The sequence below is a fragment of the Mixophyes fleayi genome, chromosome 5, assembly GCF_038048845.1.
Source record: "Mixophyes fleayi isolate aMixFle1 chromosome 5, aMixFle1.hap1, whole genome shotgun sequence".
Taxonomy (NCBI): Eukaryota; Metazoa; Chordata; class Amphibia; order Anura; family Limnodynastidae; genus Mixophyes; species Mixophyes fleayi.
This window is the reverse complement of record NC_134406.1, coordinates 120,988,332-121,013,526: the sequence shown is the minus strand read 5'-3', so window position 1 is coordinate 121,013,526 and position 25,195 is coordinate 120,988,332. Positions and strand designations below refer to the sequence as shown.

At 43.9% G+C, this 25,195-nt stretch overlaps 1 protein-coding gene across 24 annotated transcripts in view; it reads left to right on the top strand.

Annotated features, from left to right (window-relative positions):
* Window positions 1–25,195, top strand: part of LOC142158631 (poly(rC)-binding protein 3-like) — a 1,531,228-nt gene that overhangs the window by 1,322,303 nt on the left and 183,730 nt on the right. For all 24 annotated transcript variants that reach the window (XR_012692823.1, XR_012692822.1, XM_075212788.1 and 21 more), the window contains one exon: window positions 13,017–13,147. Coding sequence is in view for 22 of the 24 variants with exons in the window: in XM_075212788.1 (XP_075068889.1) it covers window positions 13,070–13,147 (78 nt within the window). In the remaining 2 variants the exon portion in view is untranslated. The remainder of the gene's footprint in view (window positions 1–13,016; window positions 13,148–25,195) is intronic.

The following is a 25,195-nucleotide window of genomic DNA, read 5'->3' as shown; positions in this document are numbered from 1 at the left end:
TCAGCAAACAGACAGGGTGGGTCTGATAGTCTAAACATAGCCAGGGATGTGCGTTTCCTTTTAAAGAGAAGGTGGGTGTGTCACCTGTCCATCAAGCTAGGCCTGTGGGAGGAGTGTCAGGTATAAAACCCTGCTTGTTTCATTGTTCAGGGAGATCAACGCTGGGCTAGCTGGCTGATCTGGACAGAGAGCTGGACTATGTATAGTAAGCGTTGAGGGTCTCCATAATTGCTGTGCAAGTATATGGTGTCAAAACATTATTACCATCCTGACAATAAAGAACCATAAAAAGGAAGAAGTTGTACGCGTGTGCTTGTGGCAAGAGCCCGCTACTTGCCACTAAAAAAATTATACAAAAATAATTTAAAAAATATATAAAAAAATTTAAAAAGTATAAAAAAAATTCTAGTGCAATATATTCTTGCAGTCCAGAAATATTAGTACAGCAATACCTACGTTCACTGTTCTTGCAGTCCAGAAATATTAGTACTGCAATATTTACCTACGTTCACTGTTCTTGCAGTCCAGAAATATTAGTACTGCTAAATTAAAATACGTTCACTGTTCTTGCAGTCCAGAAATATTAGTACTGCTAAATTAAAATACGTTTACTGTTCTTGCAGTCCAGAAATATTAGTACTGCTAAATTAAAATACGTTCACTGTTATTGCAGTCCAGAAATATTAGCACTGCAATATTTACCTACGTTCACTGTTCTTGCAGTCCAGAAATATTAGTACTGCTAAATTAAAATACGTTCACTGTTCTTGCAGTCCAGAAATATTAGTATTGCAATATTTACCTACGTTCACTGTTCTTGCAGTCCAAAAATATTAGTACTGCAATATTTACCTACGTTCACTGTTCTTGCAGTCCAGAAATATTAGTATTTTATTATTATTATTATTAATTTTTATTTATAGGGCGCCACTAGGTGTCCGCGGCGCCGTACAGGGACAGACAAGATTACAATACGAGGTGAGACAGCACAGAACAGTAAACAATAATCACAGTAACTCAGTGAGCTCAAGGCACAGCTAGAGGGGAGGGGAGAGGGGAAGGTCCGCCAGCAACGGCACCTAGGAGGGAGGGCACAGATGAGAGGGAGACCCCCAGGGGGAAGAGAAGGGAGCGAGAGGGGACGCGGGAAGAGGGTCCTCGAGGAGGAAGGCAAGGTAGCTGGCGAGCAGAGTTAAAAGTGGTGAAGACAGGAGGAGAGAAAGCCCTGCTCAAAGGAGCGTACAATCTAAGGGGAGGGGTGGACTGACAGAGAACACAGGGGAGAGAGGGAGAGACGGAGGAACGGAGGATAGGGATAGGGGAAGGGGGATGGAGGGGAAGAGTCAGAAGAAAAGGTAGGAAGTTAAGTGGGAAACTGGAAGGCTTTAAGAAAAAGGTGGGTTTTTAAACACCGTTTGAAACTGGACAGATTGGGGGAAGTTCTGATGGAGGGAGGGAGTTTGTTCCAGTGGAGGGGGGCAGCACGGGCGAAGTCTTGGATACGCGCGTGGGAGGAGGTGATCAGGGGGGAAGAGAGGCGACGGTCATTGGCCGATCGGAGAGGGCGGGATGGAGCATGAATAGAGAGGAGGGAGGAGATGTAGGGTGCAGTGGAGTTGGCGAGGGCCTTGTATGTGAGAGTGAGGAGCTTGAACAGGATTCTGTAGGGTAGGGGGAACCAGTGAAGGGATTGCTAGAGGGGGAGACAGAAGAGGAGTGGCGAGAGAGGAAAATAAGCCTAGCGGCAGCGTTAAGTACAGATCGAAGGGGAGCGAGGTGAGAGTGGGGGAGACCAGTAAGGAGGAGATTGCAGTAGTCCAAGCGGGAGATGATCAGAGAGTGAATAAGACATTTAGTGGCATCTTGGGAGAGGAAGGGCCGGATGCGTGCGATGCTACGCAGCTGGAAGCGGCAGGATTTAGCAAGAGAGAGAATGTGGGGGCCAAAGGAGAGAGAGGAGTCGAGGATGACCCCGAGGCAGCGAAGTTGGGGGATAGGGGAGATAGAGGTGTTGTCGACAGTGATGGAGAGGTCAGAAGGGGTGATGTGCGAGGGGGAGGGAAGACTATGAGTTCAGTTTTGGCGAGGTTAAGCTTAAGGAATCGAGAGGACATCCAGGAGGGGATGGCAGAGAGGCAGGCGGACACCCTAGAGAGGAGGGAGGGAGAGAGATCAGGAGAGGAGAGGTAAAGTTGGGTGTCGTCAGCGTAGAGATGATAGTTGAGGCCGTAGGAGCTGATGAGTTCACCTAGGGAAGAGGTGTATAGAGAGGAGAGTAAGGGTCCCAAAACAGAGCCCTGAGGGACCCCAACTGGAAGGGTGGACGGGGGGAGAGAGACCCAGAGGTGGTGACGGAGAAGGAACGGTCAGCAAGGTAAGAGGTGAACCAGGACAGGACTGGGCCGGAGAGGCCAAAGGACTGGAGGGTGTGGAGGAGGAGGGGGTGGTCGACGGTGTCGAAGGCTGCAGAGAGATCAAGGAGGATGAGAAGGGAGAAGTGGCCCCTGGCTTTAGCAGAGAGCAGATCATTGGTGACTTTAGCCAGGGCAGTTTCAGTGGAGTGAAGGGGGCGGAAACCAGACTGGAGAGGATCAAGGAGGGAGTGATCAGAAAGGTAGGAGGAGAAACGGCTACAGACGAGCCTCTCGAGAATTTTGGAGGCAAAGGGGAGAAGAGATATGGGCCGATAGTTAAAGGGAGAAGTGGGGTCAAGATTAGGTTTTTTAAGGATGGGGGAAACGAGAGCATGTTTGAAGACGGAGGGGAAGATGCCGGAGGAGAGGGAGAGATTAAAGAGGTGAGCGAGGTGGGAGCAGGTAGTGGGGGAAAGGGAGCGAAGAAGGTGGGAGGGGATGGGATCCAGGGGACAGGTAGAGGGGGGGAGGATGAAATGAGAGAGTGGACTTCCTCACCCGTGCTAGGGCGGAAGGAGTGGAGGGGAGGGTGGTTAGGGAGGGAGGATGGAAGAGTGCGGGGGTGGACGAGGGAGTGGAGGAGGAGATTTCAAGTCGGATGGCCTCAATTTTAGTACTGCTAAATTAAAATACGTTCACTGTTCTTGCAGTCCAGAAATATTAGTACTGCTAAATTAAAATACATTCACTGTTCTTGCAGTCCAGAAATATTAGTACTGCTAAATTAAAATACGTTCACTGTTCTTGCAGTCCAGAAATGTTAGTACCAGAGATTAAACTACGTTCACTGTTCCTGCAGTCCAGAAATATTAGTACCAGAGATTAAACTACGTTCACTGTTCCTGATTGGTTTGTTAAAGTGCGAATGTCCTATTTCAACAACATCAGGGTGGGTGGGAGGGCCCAAGGACAATTCCATCTTGCACCTCTAGCAAACTCTTGCAAACTGCCATCCTGTCTGCCACTGCAGTGCCACTCCTAGATGGGCCACGTGTTTGTGCCGCCCACTTGTGTCGCTTAGCTTAGAAATCCAGCTACCTCGGTGCAACCTTTTGAACTAAAAACATATTGTGAGGTGTGAGGGGTTCAGAATAGACTGGAAATTAGTGAAAATTAATGTTATAGAGGTTAATAATAGTGTAGGAGTGAAAAAAAGAAATTAATATGGATTTTAGCACTTTTTATGTTTTTTTTAAAAAAAATCAGAACCCAAATCCCCAAGCTAATCAGAACCCAAAACCCAAAACACCAAAAGTGGCCGGTGCACACCCCTAATACTAATTACATCGCAATCACTATTAGTGTGCAGAAAATATTATAATATACTTTCATTTGGTAAATGAGGGACCAGCAGGTACATCCCATTTGGTTCCAATTATAGTAAGCATTCTACTCTGTCTCCTCCTCACTGGAGAAGCTGACCAAATATTTCATTTAGTATCTTATCTGAGGTACCTGGTGTGACCTATGCTGGAGTATCAAGGCCATATGCAATATACAGTCAAGTCCATAAATATTATGACATCGACACAATTCTCATATTTTGGGCTCTATACACCATGGATTTGAAATGAAACTAACAAGATGGTTTCTATATGTGCCTCACACTTTTTAAGGGACCAAAAGTAATGGGACAATCGACTCAAAATCTATTTCATGGACAAGTGTGGGCTATTCCCTCGTTATTTCATCATCAATTAAGCAGGTAAAAGGTCTGGAGTTGATTCTAGGTGTGACATTTGCATTGGGAATCTGTTGCTGTCGACTCTCAAAAGGAGATCCAAAGAGCTGTCACTATCAGTGAAGCAAGCCATCATTAGGTTGAAAAATCAAAACAAACCCATCAGAGAGATAGCAAAAACATTAGGTGTGGCCAAATCAACTGTTTGGAACATTCTTAAAAAGAAAAAAAGTACCGGAGAGCTCAAACACGCCAAAAGACCCGGAAGACCACGGAAAACAACTGTGGTGGATGACAGAAAATTTTTTTCCCTGGTGAAGAAAAACCCCTTCACAACAGTTGGCCAAATCAAGAACATTCTCCGGGAGGTAGGGAAAGTCAACAATCAAGAGAAGACTTCACAAGAGTGAATATAGAGGGTTCACTACAAGATGTAAACCAATTGTGAGCCACAAAAAAAGGAAGACCAGATTAGAGTTTGCCAACAACATCTAAAAAATCCATTACAGTTCTGGAACAACATCCTATGGACAGATGAGACAAAGATCAACTTGTACCAGAGTGATGGGAAGAGAAGAGTATGGAGAATGAAAGGAACTGCTCATGATCCAAAACATACCACCTCTTCAGTAAAGCATGGTGGTGGTAGTGTCATGGCGTGGGCATGTATGGCTGCCAATGGAACTGGTTCCCTTGTATTTATTGATGATGTGACTGCTGAGAAAAGCAGCAGGATGAATTCTGAAGTGTTTCGGGCAATATTATCTGCTCATATTCAGTCAAATGCTTCAGAACTCACTGGACGGCGCTTCACAGTGCAGATGGACAATGACCCGAAGCATACTGCAAAAGCAACCAAAGAGTTTTTTAAGGCTAACAAGTGGAATGTTATGCAATGGCCAAGTCAATAACCTGACCTGAATCCGATTGAGCATGCACTTCACTTGATGAAGACAAAACTGAAGGGAAATGCCCCAAGAACAAGCAGGAACTGAAGACATTTGCAGTAGAGGCCTGGCAGAGCATCACCAGGGATGAAACCCAGCATCTGGTGATGTCTATGCCTTCCAGACTTCAGGCTATAATTGACTTCAAAGGATTTGCAACAAAGTATTAAAAAGTGAAAGTTTGATGTAGGATTGTTTAGTTTGTCCCATTACTTTTGGTCCCTTTAAAAGTGGGAGTCACATATAGAAACCTTTCACCTGATTTGGATGTAAATTCCCTCAAAGCTGAAAGTCTGCAGTCAAAGCACATCTTGTTAGTTTCATTTCAAATCCATTGTGGTGGTGTATAGAGCCCAAAAAATGAGAATTGTGTCGATGTCCCAATATTTATGGACTTGACTGTACAATAGTTATTTCAGAACCTTTATAAAAACAGTCTGAATATAAAACAGAGCTGTAACTATACATCTAAGTGCAACTGACGCCCCTCTCCACCCACCCCCCTTCCTCACGAAAAGAATATAAATTTTTTGTGAGAGTAGAAGATGCCTCCCAACGACGGTGCATTACCGACCTTTACAAGTGCTAGACCGTTCTCCAACTCTGTGCTACACTCTTCTACCTGTTTTTGTAGTTTTTTTACTAGCTGCCTCTGCTACTGCTGGTGTCTTAAGTTCAGTTGCTGCTTGGCGGGATCCTGGAATGTAGGGGTCTTGTTTGAAAAGAGATAGTTACTATTCACCTCCTGGAAAGCTGAGTAGTGAGTGAACACTTGAGCCCACGATACCCCAACCAGTGCTAAATTTTCTGCAAGAGTCGGGCGCTTTTCTTCTTATTTGCAGTCTCTGTGTAGGGGGGGAGGTGCTGCTCTGCGGCAGCATGGCATAAATTTCAGGTGGATGTGATAGGGGCAAAGAGCGGGCGGCCATGGAGCCTCGTTGGCTTTGCACTCTGGGTGGTCGCAACGGCCACACCATCCTCGTTACAGCCATACACAAACACACACACACACGGAGGGGGCAGAGACTGACACACACACACACACACACAGGGATGGGGGACAAGGCTGACACACACAAACACAGAGGGAGGGGACAGAGGCTGACACACACAGAGGGAGGGGGCAGAGACTGACACACACACACACACAGGGATGGGGGACAAGGCTGACACACACACACACACACACACACACAGAGGGAGGGGGCAGAGGCTGACACACACAGAGAGAGGGGGGACAAGGCTGACACACACACACACACACACACAGGGAGGGGGGCAGAGGCTGACACACACACACACACACACACACAGGGAGGGGGACAAGGCTGACACACACACAGGGAGGGGGGCAAGGCTGACACACACAGAGGGAGGGGGCAGAGGCTGACACACACGGAGGGAGGGGGCAGAGGCTGACACACACAGAGGGAGGGGGCAGAGGCTGACACACAAACACAGAGAGAGGGGGGGCAGAGGCTGACACACACACACAGAGGGAGGGGGGCAGAGGCTGACACACACACACACAGAGGGAGGGGGACAGAGGCTGACACACACAGAGAAGGAGGGGGCAGAGGCTGACACACACAGAGAGGGAGGGGGCAGAGGCTGACACACTCACAGGGAGGGGGGGTTGAGGCTGACACACACACACGCACGCACAGAGGGGAGCAGAGAATGTCACACACGCATGCGCAGAGGGGGGCAAAGGCTAACACACACGCACGCGCAGAGGGGGGGCAGAGGCTTACACACGCAGAGAGGGAGGGGGGCAGAGGCTGACCCGCACTTACAGGAGGGGGGGCAGAGGCTACATGCACTCACAGGGAGGGGCGTAGACAGAGCCTGATTAAGGGTTCTGGCCGCCCTAGGCTAATACGGCCGCAGCGCCCCCCCCCCCTCCTCCGAATATATAGGTGTATAGGAACACTCCTGAATATGAATGTTCAGGTGTATTCTCCAGCATTCAAATTTAGACAGATTGTGCCATTGTCTCTTACCTGTTCTTGCTCTTCTCTCTTGCAACTTTGTTATCCTCTCGCTGGCTTCTGGAAAGTTGGCGTCCTGTTTTGAAAATGCAAAAATGTATTATAATGCAAACCCTGAATGATTAGGCCCTTTAGTTAAAACAAAACACTCCTTTATGGCCAAATAAAAGTACCCCATTGGACAGGCATATATAAGCAATATCTGAATATTTGTTGTCAATCAAATACAAACCTCTACCAGCCCCATCTCACTAATGTTTAGTATTCTAGTGATTGCTGAGACCACCCATGTGACCACCACACAATCATGAGATTCTGCCCCCCAAAGCTGCTGTATTTTTTAAATACCCCCTGCAGCCATTTTCCTTAACCATAACACCCCCACAGCCATTTTCCTTAACCCCTGCTGCAGCCATTTTCTTTACCTCCCACCCTGCATCCATCCCCCTTGCAGCTATTTTCCTTACCTCCACTCTGCTAGCTAGCTATCCCCCCGTCACATCAAAACTCCCCCAGTCACATATATCAGCCCCCCTCCTCTGCCCTCCTTCATACATATCAACCTCTCTCCCTCCCTATAGATTTTCATGGCAGCCCCCCCTCCCACCCTATAGATTTGTATGACAGTCCCCCTCTCCCTCCCTATACATATGCATGACAGTCCCCCCTCTCCCTCCCTATAGATATGCAGGGTAGTCCCCCCCCCTCCCTATAGATATGCATGGTAGTTCCCCCCCCTTCTCTATAGATATGCAGTGTAGTTCCCCCCTCCCTATAGATATTCAGGGTAGTTCCACCCCTCCCTATAGATATGCAGGGCAGTTCCCCCCCTCCCTATAGATATGCAGGGCTGTTTCCCCCCCCTCCATATAGATATGCAGGGCAGTTCCCCCCCCTCCCTATAGATATGCAGGGCAGTTCCCCCCCCTCCCTATAGATATGCAGGGCAGTTCCCCCTTCCCTCCCTATAGATATGCAGGGCATTTCCCCCCCTCCCTATAGATATGCAGGGCATTTCCCCCCCTCCCTATAGATATGCAGGGCAGTTCCCCCCCCTCCCTATAGATATGCAGGGCAGTTCCCCCCTTCAATTACCTGTAGTTGTGCCAGCGTCGCTCCTCTCCTCAGATCAGCAGATAGGAAGTGAAGACGTCCTGCTTCCTGTCTGCTGCACAGCAACAGGCAGCCTGGCAATTGGCTGTGTGTTGCTAACCACTGACCACCATTGCTTTTGGATGTCAAGCCCTCCACCCCCCCGCGGCGACACCCCCCCCCCCCCCCCTCCTCCACCCCGAAAATTTTTTTTTTAAAAAATACCCACAGCGCCGCGCCCCCCGGGACCCAGTGCCCCAGGCTGCAGCATGGTCAGCCTAGTGGTTGATCAGGCCCTGGGCGTAGAGGCTGACACGCACACACACAGAGGGGGGCTAAGGCTGACACACACACGGAAGGGGGCTGAGGCAGAAGTATATTTATGTGAGGCTCCGCCCACTTTTGAACAAGCTCCGACCCTCTGAAGTCCGTGATTCGGGAGCCATGGACTGTCACACACAGAGATGGGGTAAGCCTGAGGGCAGAGACTGTTCCGGGGGAGAGTAAGAGAGAGAGAGGCTCAAAGACTAAGTGCCTATTCATGGAACCTGAGTCTCCGATGTCAGCCTTTATAGAGCATGGGCTCTCAGACAATCTGCAGCCTGCTGTCACAGAGACAAGTAGCGGGCGACTACTGCTCCCCCCTTGGTCTTGCGCCCTGGTCGACGGCACCGCCCGCACCTGCCTAGTTACAACTTTGATAAAACAAGTTAAGCATAGCCTCAATAACTATAAAACAACATCATCATGCAATACCTCCAAATGGTCCATTGACCACATTGGATTTGTTAGGGGGTGTACCCCCTGGCAGATTTTTTTCCTACTATATATGAATTGCATCTTAAGACACTACCTGGAATATTTCAGTATATGTACTTTATTTTCTAGACCTTGCCAAAGGTCACACACAGTTTCTTCTTACTTTTATATGCTTAGATTTATATAACAAAGTGAACCACACTGCAAATCTATCTTATATTATACATAATAATTCTGATTATATTACTGTTAGTATGTTACATTTGTCCACTGAGGCAAGGGTGGATAAATCCCTCATAATTTATGACTTGTAAGGAACAAAGATGTATGTATGTGCAACTCATGTTTAAGGAGTTAGGATTGCTTGTATGTAATGTATTTTTAATGCATTAAATAATCCAAATTGCACAACAGAAAAGTTAATTCATCCACTATTAATTATGACCCTTTGTCTGAATTTTGATATGTTTTACTATTATTATTATTTTTGTTAATAGAAAAGCAATGTTGCTGTAATGTTTTAATTGTTTGAAAATTATAATTGTTTGGATTCATATTTTAACATTTTAAAAACACTGGTTTAATTAAAATGTATTTTCATCTGGGTAATATTCAAATAATCTGTCAGGAAACACATAATTGCATTTTGCTAATTTATTGTATATTACTATTTATCCGGAAAATCTTTTATTTCCTGCTTGTTTAAATCTATATGTAAATCAAGGACAGTCACCTTAAATAGGTAATAGTATTTCTAGATATATTACTTACCCCCACTGTGCAGGGCATTACGTTTAGGCCTTTCAACACAGCAAAGGTATAATAATAGATTTACAAAAACCATAATCTGTCATAAGGGATTATGAAATTTCTCTCCCACAATGCTTTAAACTGGTAGGTCTTTGTCCTTGGAAAGAAGAGCAGCTACAGCCACAAATACACTCTGGCATTTCTCAAATTTAGCAAGTTGCTATTGGTCCATTTTTTACTGAGAAAGGCTTTGCACTAAGCCTGTAATATATTTTGAGCCACAGGCTAGAGTTCTTCAGTTTCTATGAAACAGGCTGAATTCAAAGAAACATTTCTATGAGGGTGACATGTCATAGCTGAAGTCATGTTTATAGTAACATAGATCATACTTGCCAACATTTTTTTTCCTTTTTCCGGGAGATGCCGGCTGGAACGTGGGCGTGCAGGGGGCGGGGCTGCGAAATCGCGTCATTTTGGCCCCGCCCCCGTGACGGAATGACGCAAATTGCGTCATTTTACAGTGGGGGCGGGGCTAAACGCCGCGATTCCGGGTGAATCGCGGCGTTTAAACTAAATTTTTCCCCCTTCCTATCAGGGAGATTGCCACACTCGTCCGGGAGACTCTCGCAAAATGCGGGAGTCTCCCGGACAATCCGGGAGAGTTGGCAAGTATGACATAGATGTTACTAAATATGTATTTTTTAACCTATTTGCTGCTGCTGAATATCTTACATTACTTTATTGGGAATACATTCTCATTGTTTATAGGCAGCCAATTCCTCACTCCTCACAGTGCATTTTGCATTTTGTAAACCTTGTGTTTATAACATTTTTCCATAGATATCCACTTGACTATAACATTTTTCCACAGCATGATGATCTCCATAGAAGTTACAGTAAATGCTCATCTTGTGGCTATCGTCACTTTAAGGAGAGTTTAAGGATTTGTCCATTAGCAGCAAATAACTACTGTTATATTGTATTGTTCCCAGGGAAATTTAAAGAATGTGACATAACTTCTTGGGAGTTGACAGAATATGATTAATTAGCTGCAAAATCTGTCCAATCTAGTAACATCAACACCTAATGCCTCTTTTCCTTTCAAATTTCACAGGAATCATATACAATTATGATGGTTATTCACATCAATTTAATAGATACCACCATTAATAAGAATACAGATATAAAAGAATACAGATATAAAGTAAAGTACTATTGAAGGTGAAATAGCTCCCAGACAACTGAACTTCTGGAAACGTTGCTATGCCCACTTCATCCTTATCTATATCTAGTTTCAGATAGAGAGCCATTAACCAATTGATTAGTACAGAACATTTCCACATATCTTGTAATTCTTCCTCTACTGAAACAAATCCAAGATTGCTGCTGCTTCTTCTACATGCTATTGAACCTTTCTAATAAACAGCAAAAATTGATGTGATTATACTAGAAAATCACATCAAATATCGCATGATTTATCTGCAACTTTAGCAACTCCACTCCGGCAACTTTCAAAAATGAAAGTATTGTCCTCCTGCCCTGAACACTGCATTAAACTCTACCTCTCCATTTACGATTTATCAAGATCTGCATTTCCTCTGCACTAATTGCCAGAAATCAAGGTGCTATAGAAAACAAATTATCTCTGGTTCCATCCAACACATCGCTAAAGACACCATTCAACTCTGCTTTAATTTCACTAGACATGCTGACTATGATTTGTCCACCTCAGGATTCTCACACCTTATCCAAAATTAAGCTTAAACGTTTAGTCAGTAACAGCATAGAAATTCACTCTGATTTGTTTAATGCTTTTTGGATCAAATTATATACTTAGGAAATATGTATTTTGAACCACACAGACTTAACCACTTTTTCACCGATGACTCAATGCCCAATGTATTCTTACACCTCCAGCTTCATTTCTTCACTTCACCCTTCACGTGCTGCAGTTCCTATAAACTCATCACAAGCTTCTACCTTTCATTCCTTGGCATTTTTAAGAGAAAACTCACCAGGGCTACTGTGGATGTCAGATCTTCAGATCTAGCATATATTACGGAGACCTAGTTAGAAGAAAATGCATCCCCAATATTGGGAGGTGCAGGTGAATTTCACTGTGATCAGCTGCTCACAAAAGGACCACAAGGGAGGTGGAATAGCAGTCTGCTTTAAAAATACATTTAAACTTAGGGAGTAACTCACTCATCTTAAAGATTTGCTACCCGGAGTGATACAGGTTTGGGCTTCAAAGTATTTCTCACCTACCATCTCCCTTGAGGTAGGATGATATGTCTACAAGAATTTACAGACATTGTTATTGGTCTAATCCTGGAGCATCAAAAATGGTTTATTCTTTTCAATGAATGGGTCAATTAAAAAACTCTCACACCTTTGTCAAGACCTCCTCTGCACAAAGAATGTTCTGGGCATTTAGAAATGGCATTAATCATATTCTCAAACTGCTGTAGCAGCTTACAAATGTGCAAATAATCATCAGACACCCTTTTTATTTCTTAGATTTACCTTGCAATCTACCTATGTAGAAAAGTCTGAAATGTGATATTAGGGACCTAGACTAGGTCATGCTCAAGTATGCTTTGACAGAAAAAGTAGCTCTTAAGCATTAATTTTATTTTAGATCTAATACTCTTTCAGATATAACCCCATCAGCTGGTAGCAAAACAATTTGCCACTAAGTATGGAATTGGATCTTAGGCCCTGGAACACAGTTTGTGGAATGTTACAAGCAATCTTGTCATCTTTAGATAAGATCATCTGATTGAACTAGATGTTATTGTTATGTCACAAGGTCTGACTCTCAATAAATAAAAAAATAAGTATTTCTTTCCACATCTTCCAGAAGCTGGCTCACTACTTATAAGTTGTATTAGTTTTCCAATCACGCTTAAATGCTCCTATTCCTGTGGTGTGTGTTTTGGAATATCCTGTACACCATCTTCACTACAAAACACCTTCTTTTTCATTTTGAAAGAATGAAAACAGAAATCTGATCTTGTTGGTATTCTGAGCTATGATTCCCAGACTTGCCAAGAATTATTTGGGTGCTTGATAGATGTTTAAACATGCCGATATAGATTATTTGTTGTCCTTGAAATACTTCCTCATTGAGTTCAGAAAGAAAATGGCAAACAGTAAACATCAGTACTACAGTAACTAAATGAACATAAATTGAGTATAATTCCCTTTAGATCCAGTGTATCTTATTTCATTTAGCATACGAGATGGATGAGCAGGGGTATATGCATTTACGTATATTGTGTGTGTTCTTCTGTATTCAGTTCAATTTATACAGGACATTAAATAACCTCTTGTTCTTGTCGTATTGATTTTTTGACTCTGTCACATTTTGTCCCTGCAGATTAAATAAAGAAGACAGCAGTTTTTTGCCAGTGTCAAAGAAAAGCACCCAAAATGAATGCCAACGATGCAAATGCCCCAGAGGGAGGTCTTAATGTTACATTGACCATACGGTTATTAATGCATGGGAAGGTAATGTCTCTTAGTGTATGTCATTTTAGCCAAATTCAAATTTATGTTTGGTTTGTTTGCATTTTATTTATATAATGTGTATTTCACTTGTTATATGGCAAATTTTTAGTGCAGGGATATTGTTTTTACATATTTATGAAAATAATTTGGCACATAAAGCTAATTCATTTGAAAGAATATTTTACTAAAGGTTTTGCATTAAAGCTGTATTGCCACCTAGTAAAATGGTGGTACTCCTGGGCTCCTACTCCCCTAACCATTGAACCAAGTGGGGTGGAGGTTCGCTCCTTCACTACCGGGATGTTGGTGTAGCTTTTACATTATATATTCCTTAGATGGCTTGTTCCATAATAGTCCATGTCCCTTTTGTTTTCTTGTTCCAGTAACCTCTCAGTAGCTTTAATGGCTCCTTAGTTGTAATGTTTTCATAATTTTCTAATGTTCATTAGGAAATGCTATTCAGGTATAAGTGGCATGAATTTAGTTGGTATAGAACCAAAATTCAGCAAGGATTTTCAGATGTCCTGCAAAACCGGGATGTGTCCTTTATTCAAGAGGCAAATTCATAGTCCAGCTGGGAATTCAAAATTGTCTGCAATTCACAATGAATGTTTAGTGGAGGTCAGTAGTAGTATTAGTATCTGCTGGGATAAAAGGAGCTTTTTTCAGATCCCTCTTTTGGTAGACATTGCTAAATAGTGAAACAGCTCTGTTTAATCTATGTTTAATTACTGGACCTTTGCCTTTGCACAATGTTGCCTGAGATTCTTTACTTCTACAACTGCTTTCCAAATTCAGCATTAGAGGCTGCTCTCTGAAGATAATGTTCATACAAGTGGGGTTTGGGCATTATTTTGTCAGCATTTCTCAATATAATTGAATCAGTGGCTGTTGTTAGTGCTGGAAATTTAAAATTGGTGGTATGGAAAATATAATTTAATGGCCAAGGGACCTGATCCTACCTAGGCCTCCAGAGATTTCAGGGATTTAGAATTAATTATAGATGCTTTTTTAACACTATATAGTAAAACACAAAGACGTAATAAAATAATGCAAGTCTATTACCTCTATGTTCACCTGCCCTTTCATTTCCCCTTCACCTTTTCCCGTGATTCTCCAACTTCCCCTGATGTCTCCATGTGTCCTCACAACTCTCCTTCTTATCTCCCTTGACACCCAACAGGTCAAATTTGACTAGAAGCCACTTAGAAAATTTATTTGAAATTAATTGTAGATCCTTACTTAACACTTACCCTAGACAAATTGATTGTCCACCAAATATGTTTCTGTACATTCCCAACCACCCCTCATTCCTGCCTGTGCCTTATATGTGGTCCCATTCTTCTATACTTCTGTTTCTGACCATTTGCTATCTTTAGTAATATATTGATTCCACAGAGCAAACCTTTGCATTTGCAGTTCAAGCATGAGTATAAATAAAATGTTTACTCACCAAGGATCATCCACTACTGTAGACATTAAGTGGTAATATTGCCTTTGGCTGGTCAGGATATAAGCACAATAAAAAAAAGACAGCATGGGAAAGCTGAGTACTTCTGTCTGACCCAGTATGAACTGGAAGTGCTATTACTTGCTGGCAGTCACAGCTAATTATAATTAGCACATAATTATAATACCACAACTTATTTCAATATACAACTTACAAACTAAAAGCAGGTATCCATATGAACCATTTAATGATCTTCCTTTACCTTTAAAGTTCTTGACGACTAACTTCTACACTGACCTTGCCTTGCTGTTGTCCAAACTTGAAACAGGGGAGGTGTTGATGTGCTTATTTATATGTTACCTGCAGCCACTGGAAAGATGAACATATTTTTACTCCTCAGAGGCATAGCAAGGTTGAGCTGTGGATGAGGTTGTAGAGGTTGCTTGTTTGCAGGGGTGATCTGGGTTTAGAGCAAAGGGCATCATCATCATCAACATTTATTTATATAGCGCCAGCAGATTCTGTAGCGCTTTACAATTGGGAACAAACATTAATAAGACAATACTGGGTAATACATACAGACAGAGAGCTAAGAGAACCCTGCTCACAAAGCTTACAATCCATAGGACAATGGGAGTTTGAAACACAAGGGCATGTGCTACATCATATTGCACAATGGACCGGCTAGAATGCAAAGGTAAAAGTAATGCATGGGCTGTGTGTGTGGCAATGTTGGTTAGAGAGTTGTTGTCTTGCGTTAGTTGTGTAGAGGATGGTAATAGGGTAATCTAGGGAATTAAGATGGTGGTTGAGGAATATCATAACCCTGTCTGAAGAGGTGGGTTTTCAGTGAACGCTTGAATGTTTGAAGACTAGAGGAAAGTCTTACTGTACGAGGGAGGGGATTCCACAAAGTGGGTGCAGCCCGGAAAAAATCCTGTAACCGAGAATGGGAGGATATGATGAGAGTGGAAGAGAGACGTAGATCTTGTGCAGAACGGAGGTGTCGAGTAGGGAGATATTTTGAGACAAGTGAGGAAATGTATGTCGGTGCAATTTTGTTGATGGCCTTATATGTTAGTAGAAGAATTTTATATTGGATTCATTGAAATACAGGCAGTCAATGTAGAGACTGACAGAGTGGCTCAGCAGAGGAAGAACAGTGTGCAAGGAAAATCAATCTAGCCGCAGCGTGCAAAATAGATTGTAGGGGTTCAAGTCTGACTTTGGGAAGACCAGTAAGGAGGGAATTGCAATAGTCGATGCGGGAGATGATGAGTGCATGAATTAATGTTTTTGCAGTGTCTTGTGTCAGATATGTGCGTATTCTGGAAATGTTCTTTAGGTGTATGTAACATGATTTAGATATAGAGTTGATGTGGGGAATAAACGACAGTTGTGAGTCAAGGATTACACCTAGGCAACGAGCTTGCGGGGTGGGATTTATGGTCATGTTATCAACAGAAATAGAAATGTCAGGTAGGAAACTTCTGTTTTTGGGTGAGAATATTATTAATTCAGTTTTTGAAAGATTGAGTTTGAGTTGGCGAGAAGACATCCAAGATGAAATGGCAGAGAGACAGTCAGTAACGCGAGACAACACAGATGGTGAAAGATCAGGAGAGGATAGATAGATTTGTGTATCATCCACATAGAGATGATACTGAAATCCAAAGGAGCTTATTAGTTTTCCAAGAGAAGTGATGTAGATAAAGAATAGCAGAGGACCTAGGACTGAGCCTTGCGGTACTCCAACTGATAAAGTAAGCGGAGCAGAGGTGGATCCAGAGAAATTAACACTGAAAGAGCGATTAGATAGGTAGGATGAGAACCAGGATAGGACAGTGCCTTCAAGACCTAGGGATTGTAGCGTTTGTATGAGGAGAGAGTGATCAACAGTGTCAAATGCAGCAGAGAGATCCAGGAGAATTAGAAGAGAGTAATGATTATTATTTTTTACTGTGATCAAGTCATTGACAACCTTGGTCAGCGCAGTCTCTGTGGGGTGTTGAGAGCGAAAGCCTGACTGAAGAGGATCTAATAGGTTGTTTGCAGTAAGAAAGTGTGTGAGGTGAGTGTAGGCAATTCTCTCGAGAAGCTTGGAGGGGCATGGGAACTGGGAGATGGGGCAGTAATTTACGAGAGAGTTATGGTGAGAATTTTGTTTTTTTAAAATGGGAGTAATCACTGCATGCTTGAATAGTGATGGAAAAATACCAGTAGAAAGAGATAGATTACAGATTTTAGTTAGAGGGGGAATGAGCACAGGAGACAGGGACATACCAATTTGTGAGGGAATGGGATCAAGAGGACAAGAGGTAGAGTAGGAAGATGAGAAGAGAGTAGAAACTTCCCCTTCATTTGTGGGATCAAATGAAGAGAGAGTGTCAGAGGGTGCTACAAAGGAATTGAGCTGATTGCTTGTCAAAGGAGATGATATCATTTCAAGTCTGATCTTATCAATTTTGTTGAAATAGGAAGCAAGATCCTGTGCACTGATGGCAATTGGAGGATTTGGGGCAGGAGGATTCAGAAGAGATTTAAATGTGTTAAAGAGGCGTTTGGGGTTAGAAGCCTGAGCATAGATGAGAGATTGGAAGTATGTTTGTTTAACAGTGTCCAGAGCATTTCTATAGGAGTGGTAGATATCAGTATATGTGATGAAATCATTAGAGGTACAAGATTTATGCCAGTGACGTTCTGCTTTCCGAGAAACTTTTTGTAGAGTTTGTGTTACTGTAGTGTGCCACAGTTGGCAACAGATTCTACGCGAAGTATTTAGTGTCGCTGGAGCCACTTGATCCAGGGCAGTTGCTAGGGTTTGATGAAAATGGGGTACTGCCTGATCAGGGGAGGAGAATGTAGAAATTGGGGAGAGAAGGTGTTGGAGAGAGGTGGAAAACTGTTGAAGATCAATAGAGTTGAAATTTCTGCGGTTGTGAGGAGGCTTGGAAGAGTTTGACACTAAGGAGAGTAAAGAACTGGGGGTGAGTGAGTAGCTAATAAGGTGATGATCCGAGAGGGGGAAAGGAGTGTTAAGGAAATGAGAAACTGAGCATAGTCTAGAGGAAACAAGATCAAGACAGTGGCCATCCTGATGAGTAGCAGATTCAATCCACTTGGAGAGGTCAAGTGAGGATGTTAGAGAGAGTAGTTTGGAAGCAGCATTGGAACGTGGATTAGAAATAGGGATGTTGAAATCACCCATGATGATGGTGGGGATGTCAGTAGATAAGAAGTGAGGGAGCCATGCAGAGAAGTGTTCAAGAAATTGTTGGTGTGGACCAGGGGGGCGATAGATGACAGCAACACGCATAGAGAATGGGTTAAAAATCCTAACAGCATGTACTTCAAAAGATGTGAACATGAGTGATGGGACATTTGGAAGAACTGTGAATGTGCACTGTGGGGAGAGAAGTAGTCCAACTCCCCCCCCTCTTTGATTGCCTCCCGGTCTGGGGGTGTGGGTGAAATGGAGACCACCATGTGAAAGTGCTGCAGGTGAGGCAGTGTGTAATTGCGTGAGCCATGTTTCTGTTATTGCTAGAAGGTTGAGGTTGTTTGAGAGAAAGAGATCATGAATGGACGTAAGTTTGTTACAAACAGAATGTGCATTCCAAAGGGCACATTTAAAGGACTTTGGAAGGGAGGGGAGACAGGTGATGCATTTGAGGTTTGCTGGATTTCTGTAGTGTTCAGATATATGAGTGTGGGAGAATTGAGGGGGAATCTGGATTAGATGATATATCACCAGCTAATAGAAGCAGGGAGGAAGAAAGGTAACAAATATGATTGTAAAATGTGTGTCTTTTTAGTTTCTGGCGACAGGGTGAGGCTGTTGAAGTTATTGAATTTAAATAGGAAAACAGTTCATGAGTGTTCACTAGAGGTGAGTGAAGGAATGATGGGGCAATGTGGACAGAGGTGTGTGTTGCAGGATGGGTGAGGGATGATATAGTCCTAAAGATAATGCCAATAAAAAAGAGAAAGAAAAATATTTTGGCAAGCATTAGGATTTATGAGTCAAATAGCAAAAATGAGGGAATTAAAGGAATTACCTAATTGCAATGTCCAGTATAAGTAGTGCAGAGCTAGGGTGCAGTAGATGTAGTTTTTATATGGATGTCTGGATAGCATAAAGTAATGATGTGGGAGCCATGTGGGGGAATGGGTGGAAGTGTTGAATGGAGAGTAATAAAGAGAAGGTGATTGAGTAGCTGAGCTTTTTCAGAGTCATGAGAGAGGAGAGTGGTTGAAATACAGTATCCTTTCTTCCTACTTGTGATGGCAGAGAAAGCTTAAAGTAGATTTAATGTACAGTGCTGAGGTAAGGGACTGAAATAACTGTAGCATGTGTAGGGAGTGGTTGAGGAAGTAGTACAGCAGGCTGATTAAACATAGTGGATTTTGAAGTGAAAACAAACTGACAGATAAAACAAACTTCATGAGATGAGAAGAAAATAAGATCAGAGTCCAAAACAGTCATCATGTTCCATGTAGCTTGTAGCCAGGGTGAGTTGAAAACATCAGTGGTAGAATATGGAGTTTCAGGTAAGTACTGACTGTTGTCCTTCTGTAGCTGTGATAATAGGCAGAATGTTCTTCTCCTGTTTCCTCCTGTGTAGCTCCGAATTATGCTATTTAAATTTTTCACACTTGTAACTGACACACTTAGAACTAGACACACTGGCTATGCAGCCATTCTACAATGAATATATCTGGTTAACAGACACATGTGACCAGTGTTCTTCAATCAAGCCCACAATAAACTCCCCCAACCAACACTAGCCATAAAAGGTTTAAACAAACAAACAGTGAAAGGACAGCATGCCATTTAAAATAAAATTGCACTTTCTTAATTTCAGATCAAACTCTGTTGCAATAAGGTTGGAGTAATTACCATTTAAAATAAAATTGCACTTTCATAATTTTTGATCAAACTCTGTTGCAATAAGGGATAACTGGGAAGGGAGGATGGGGCTTGGTGGGGGAGAGCAGTGGGGTGTGTGCTGCAAGAGATAGAGAGGTGTGGAGAAGGACTGGGGTGCACAGGAGGTAGAGGTGGGGGTATGGCTGGGTGAGGTGAGAATGTGGAAGAGACAGGACAGAGCAGATGGTGTCAGAGAGAAGAGAAGCAAAGGGGATGAAAGGGGAGTATGGAGAGTGAGGGGGCGAGGGGCCAGTGAGACAAAGCAGTGGCAGAAGGGGTGAGGAGAGACAGTGGGAGAGGGAGGACAAAGGTAAGGTATATGGAAAGAGGGGGTGGGGGGGGTAAAAGGTAAGACAGGGTGTACTGGAGGATGGATAAGAGTATAAGGGAGAGGGGCAAGGCAAAAGATAAGCTAGAGGTAGTAGTATGAAGTATAACAGACATAAAATAGCAATGAGAAAGCTGAGATGATATGATAGCAGTAAAGAGAATGGCAGTTCAGAACAGTGAAGATGGGTGATGGAGGGGAAAGAAAAATGGTGGAATACAGGTAATAGGATAAGTGTGGAGGCAGAAAAGAGGTAAGACAGTAGCAATGAAGGCAATGGCAAATAAACCAGTGAGGTATGATAATAGTAATAGGGTCAAAACCGTAAATCAAAGGGGAAGTAGACCAAAGGCAAATCAGAACAATAGTGAAACAATACTGTAGCAAGGCAATATAATGGCAAAGCAGACTAATTATAGTAGCAATGTAAAATAGTACAGTATAACAGTGGAGGTCTTGAGATCATTAAAAACAATGACATTGATAAATGAAACCGCAGCCAGAGAAGGAAAAGGAGACATAGGTAGCTGCAAAGTAGTGAGAGAGTAGACTGAGAGCAGAAACAGTGAGATAGGGCAGTAGACAAAGACACAGAGTGGTTAGAGAAAGGGAATGAAACAGAAACAGAGGAAGTAGTTGAGTAGCTGGATAGGTTTCTGATGGATAGAGAGAACACAACAGAGACTGCAATACAAATGGAAGTATTATTAGAGATAGGTTGCTGTTCCAGAGGTGAATCACTGGAGTACACAGATGGGTAGTGGCAGTGGACAGTGCCCAAAGGCCCAAAAGCAGTGAGTGGACACCAGGGGTGGTACAAGTCACACTCCACTACTGGAGGGTGTTAGCAGTGGGCATATTTGCTTATGGATAGGAGAATGCAGTCCTGGTGAATAGCAGAGCAGTAGTCAGAAGACAGCCTGGAGAAGTGGCAAGTCACGAAGGTCCCACAGTAATAAGGTGGCTGATTGTGGTGTTGTCTGCTGTACCAGTGGTGCAGGCCTGATGGCAGGTGTCTATAGCAAGCCTGGAGAAGGCCTAACATATGATTGGTATAAATGTCTAGAGAGTATCAGGCAGTACATGGATTCACATGAAGGCAGTAGGTCTGATCCATCAGAGCTTATGGGCCAGGTTGGTGAAGGCTCCCAAAGTACCTTCAACTAGGCCTCAGCCCTTTTTATCACTGCAGTGGGTTATTATTATTATTATTATCATCCTTTATTTGTTAGGCGCCACAAGGTATCCGCAGCGCCGTACATAGTACAAACAGTAAACCATACAGGGTGAAACAGTGCAGAACAGTAAACACAAAGTACTAATGCTTCAGAAGCTCCGGGCAGACAAATGGAGTAAATACGGAGCAGAAGAATGGGTATGGAGACAGGAGGGGAGAAAGGCCCTGCTCATTCAAGGTTACATCCTAAGGGAGGGTGGATGAAACAGGCACGATAGGGAGGCAGTGATGCAAGGGGGAGAGAAAAGGGGACCAGGGGAGAGAGGGGAGAATGAGCGGAGGAGATGAGGGAGGTAGGTAGAAGGTTGGTAGGGTTTGAGGAACAGGTAAGTTTTGAGTGCTCGTTTGAAGGAGCACAGATTGGGAGCGAGACGGATGGAGCGAGGGAGGTCATTCCAGTGTAGGGGTTCAGCACGGGAGAAGTCCTGGATTCTGTAGTGCGAAGAGGTAATTAGAGTGGAGGAGAGGCGACGGTCATTTGCCGAGCATAGGGAGCGGGTGGGAGTGTGAATGGTGAGGAGGTTAGAGATATAGGGGGCAGTAGACTGGGAGAGAGCTTTGTAGGTGGTGGTAAGGAGTTTAAAGAGGATTCTGTAGGGGAAAGGGAGCCAGTGTAAGGCATGGCAGAGAGGGGAGGCAGAGGAGGAGCGGCGTGAGAGAAAGATGAGTCGAGCAGCCGCATTGAGTATGGAGCAGAGGGGGGCAAGATGGAAGAGGGGGACGCCAGTGAGGAGAAGGTTGCAGTAGTCAAGGCAGGAGATGATGAGTGCATGGATGATGGTTTTGGTGGCATCTTGTGAGAGGAAGGGTCGGATGCGGGCGATGTTGCACAGTTGAAGCGACAGGCTTGTGCAAGGGATTTAACATGGGGGGCAAAAGAGAGAGAGGAGTCGAGGGTGACACCCAGGCACCGGAGTTGGGTGACAGAGGAAATGGTTGTGTTATTAACAACGATAGAGAGATTGTGGTGGGAGGGGAGTCTGGAGGGAGGAAAGACAATGAGTTCAGTTTTAGAGATATTAATTTTGAGAAAGCGTGAGGACATCCAGGAGGAGATGGCAGAGAGCCAGTCAGATACACGAGAGAGGAGGGTGGAGGAGGGATCAGGAGAAGAGATGTAGAGTTGAATGTCGTCAGCATAAAGGTGGTACTGAAGACCAAAGGAGGAGATGAGCGCACCGAGGGAGGATGTCTAGAGCGAAAAGAGAAGGGGGCAAGGACAGAGCACTGGGGGACTCCAACCAGGAGGGGGTGGAGGAGGAGCCAGATGTGGAGACAGAGAAGGTGCGGTTGGCAAGGTAAGAGCAGAACCAGGGAGGCCGAGAGAGAGAAGAGTTTACAGAAGGAGGGGGTGGTCTATGGTGTCAAAGGCAGCAGAGAGGTCAAGGAGAATGAGTAAGGAGAAGTGACCCCTGGATTTGGCTGTTAGGAGGTCATTGGTGACTTTAGCCAGGGAAGTTTCAGTGGAGTGGAGGGGAAGTGGTTTCAGTGGCAGGTCTTCGGCAGGTGGAGTATGGCTCCCTGGAAATGAGGGGAGCAATACCACTAACAGCAACAAGGCGACTTTTGAATTAGATGATCGATAAGACCGTCATGAGTGCCTCTCTCAGAGTGGACAGAAGGGCATACGACCATATATCAGTCTATATCGAGCACTTTGTGAAAGTATATTTTAGCGTAAATTATAAATACATACACAGTTACAGCAAGTGAGAAACAGGACAGATAAAACTAAATAATTACATTTGTACATATGAAGCTTGGATTTAAAATGAACATTCAGTCTTAATCTTATTTTTTTTGCTATCAATCTGTGTTAAAGTAACATGATATCATATTTTCTTTACATTTCATCATAAGCAGCACAATGCATAATACTATGTTACAAAGTCACAATTTTCTGAGGTTACGGAAATTACCACATTCACAACAGTTTTTTCTATTAAATCTACTAGGCCAAAACAAACATATTTGCAAATACAACATGGTACATGTGAACTTTAGTTTAGTAATGCCTACCCTACTATGAAGTAATAATGTTTAGTTTGATTGTTCTGCCTCCAACTGCAAGCTTCACTTTGTGTTACTTTTTCTGCACAAAAAGTAACACAAGAGGTGCGGATTCAATGAGTTCCTCAAGAACCACTGGAAGGCAGGATGGGCTTAGCTGCCGAGAACTTGCAGGTCGCAGTCCTCTGGCCTGTCACTAGATGTAACACTGTGGAAGTGGGAGAGTAAGGGGGTAGGTGAAGCCCAGACATGGTAACGAACCAAAATGGTACTCAGGCGGTCTGCGTGGAATACAGAAGTTAGTAACAAGGTCAGGCAAGCCGGAAACTGGAACACAGGTGGTCAGCAGAGTACAAAATCAGGAGGCGGGTAGGAAGGTCATGCGGAGCAGGAACTGGTACATGGACTGTCCGCGTAGTACAAATCAGTAGGGAGATAGGAGTGTCAAGCGGAAGCAGGAACTTTTACACAAATTTGCAGCTTTGTGAGTTAACACAGGGGAACAGATCACAGGAAAACAGGTGTCAAGGCAGAATGCATAGGATCAGGGAATCAGACAAGCTGGAATACTTGTTAAGAGCTTAAATAGTGCAGCACATTTGAATTGCCTGCCTCTAGATTTTGGTCATGTGATGTGCTGGGCACCTGCACTGACAGCGGGACAGACAGCGCTGGAGTGAGAAAGGGTAAGTGGTCGTGACATTATCCCCATAAGGGTGGGCCCTGAACACCCTAGAAAGGTTTGTCAGGAAACCTCTTGTGGAACTGCTTGATAATGTCATGAGCCGCGGCGGCTCCGGGCACTCTCTTCCTTCTGTGGCCCAGCGTCTCGGCCATCGTCCTCGCAATCCTCCCTGCCGGTTATAGTCCCTGCTTCCTAGCATACTTTTCCTGCTGTGCTGCTGTTCCTGATATTCCCTCTCTTCTGTTGCCGACCTTTGCCTGGATTCTGACGCTGATTGATTGCCTGTGACCTTGACCCCCTGCTTGAATTACGACGCTGCTTTTTTGCCTATGACCCTGACTCCTCTGCTTGGATTTAGACGCTGCTGTATTGCCTGTGACCTTTTGGCCCCTGGCCTGGATCTTGACGCTTCTGTATTGCCTGCGACCCTCAAACCTTTGCTGGGATCTTCACTCCATCCCTATGTAACACCTGCGCTACATTCTCAGGTATCAGCTCCTACTACTAGAGAACAAGACCTGGGGGCATCTGAGTACCTGTGAGCGCATCTAGCTCTATGGGAAAGGCGGCTGCTATAGGCGAAGACCTCTGAAGCGATTCTAGGAGTTGATACCTGGGGCGTGAGCCCTAACAGATAAGCCAAGTATGAACATCAGTAGCTCTAATCAAAGAGTGTCCCCCATGACTATAGCCTTTACAAACTACAAAAAAACTGCTAGATTCCTCTGGAAATGCATGAGTTCAGAATTTATCTAACTTCATATTTCTGTTGATTTTGGACCTATACTAGTGATGGATGTTTGTTCATGGTGGATTACTGATTAGCAACAATTTGTTTCAAGAGGGAAAAATGAAATTCATTAGGTACTTGTAAAGAAGAAGGCAGGTCAAATCTAAAGGCTACTGGGCAATTTTAAAAGGACCAATAAATCTGGGTTATCGTTTCAAATTGGGGACCCACAGCCGAAGATTTCTGGTAGGCAACCAGATTGTCTGGGATGTCTTGCTGAAAGTTTCCTTTAATGGAGCCCAAATAATTGAAAAATTGTGAAAGAAAGAATCAACTGCTGGCACTGCAGAGGAAGGAACTTGAGGCAAAGTAGATAGTCTAGAATGGCAGCCATAAAATACAAAGAAGGAAGGGTTGGAAATTGCTTCATGAAAGTGATTATTGTGAGCAAACTCTCCCCAAAGGAGTAATTCTACCCAATTACTTTGGTTGGCTGAGACATACATCCGTAGAATTTTTTCAAGTTCTTGTTTGGCTCTCTCAGTTAGTGCGTTAGATTGGGGGTGAAATGCAGATGAAAAGCTGAGTTTGATACCGATATTTCTACAAAAGGCTCTCCAGAATTTGGGCACAAACAGGGAACCTCAATCAGATACAATCTCCAGAGGATATTCAAAT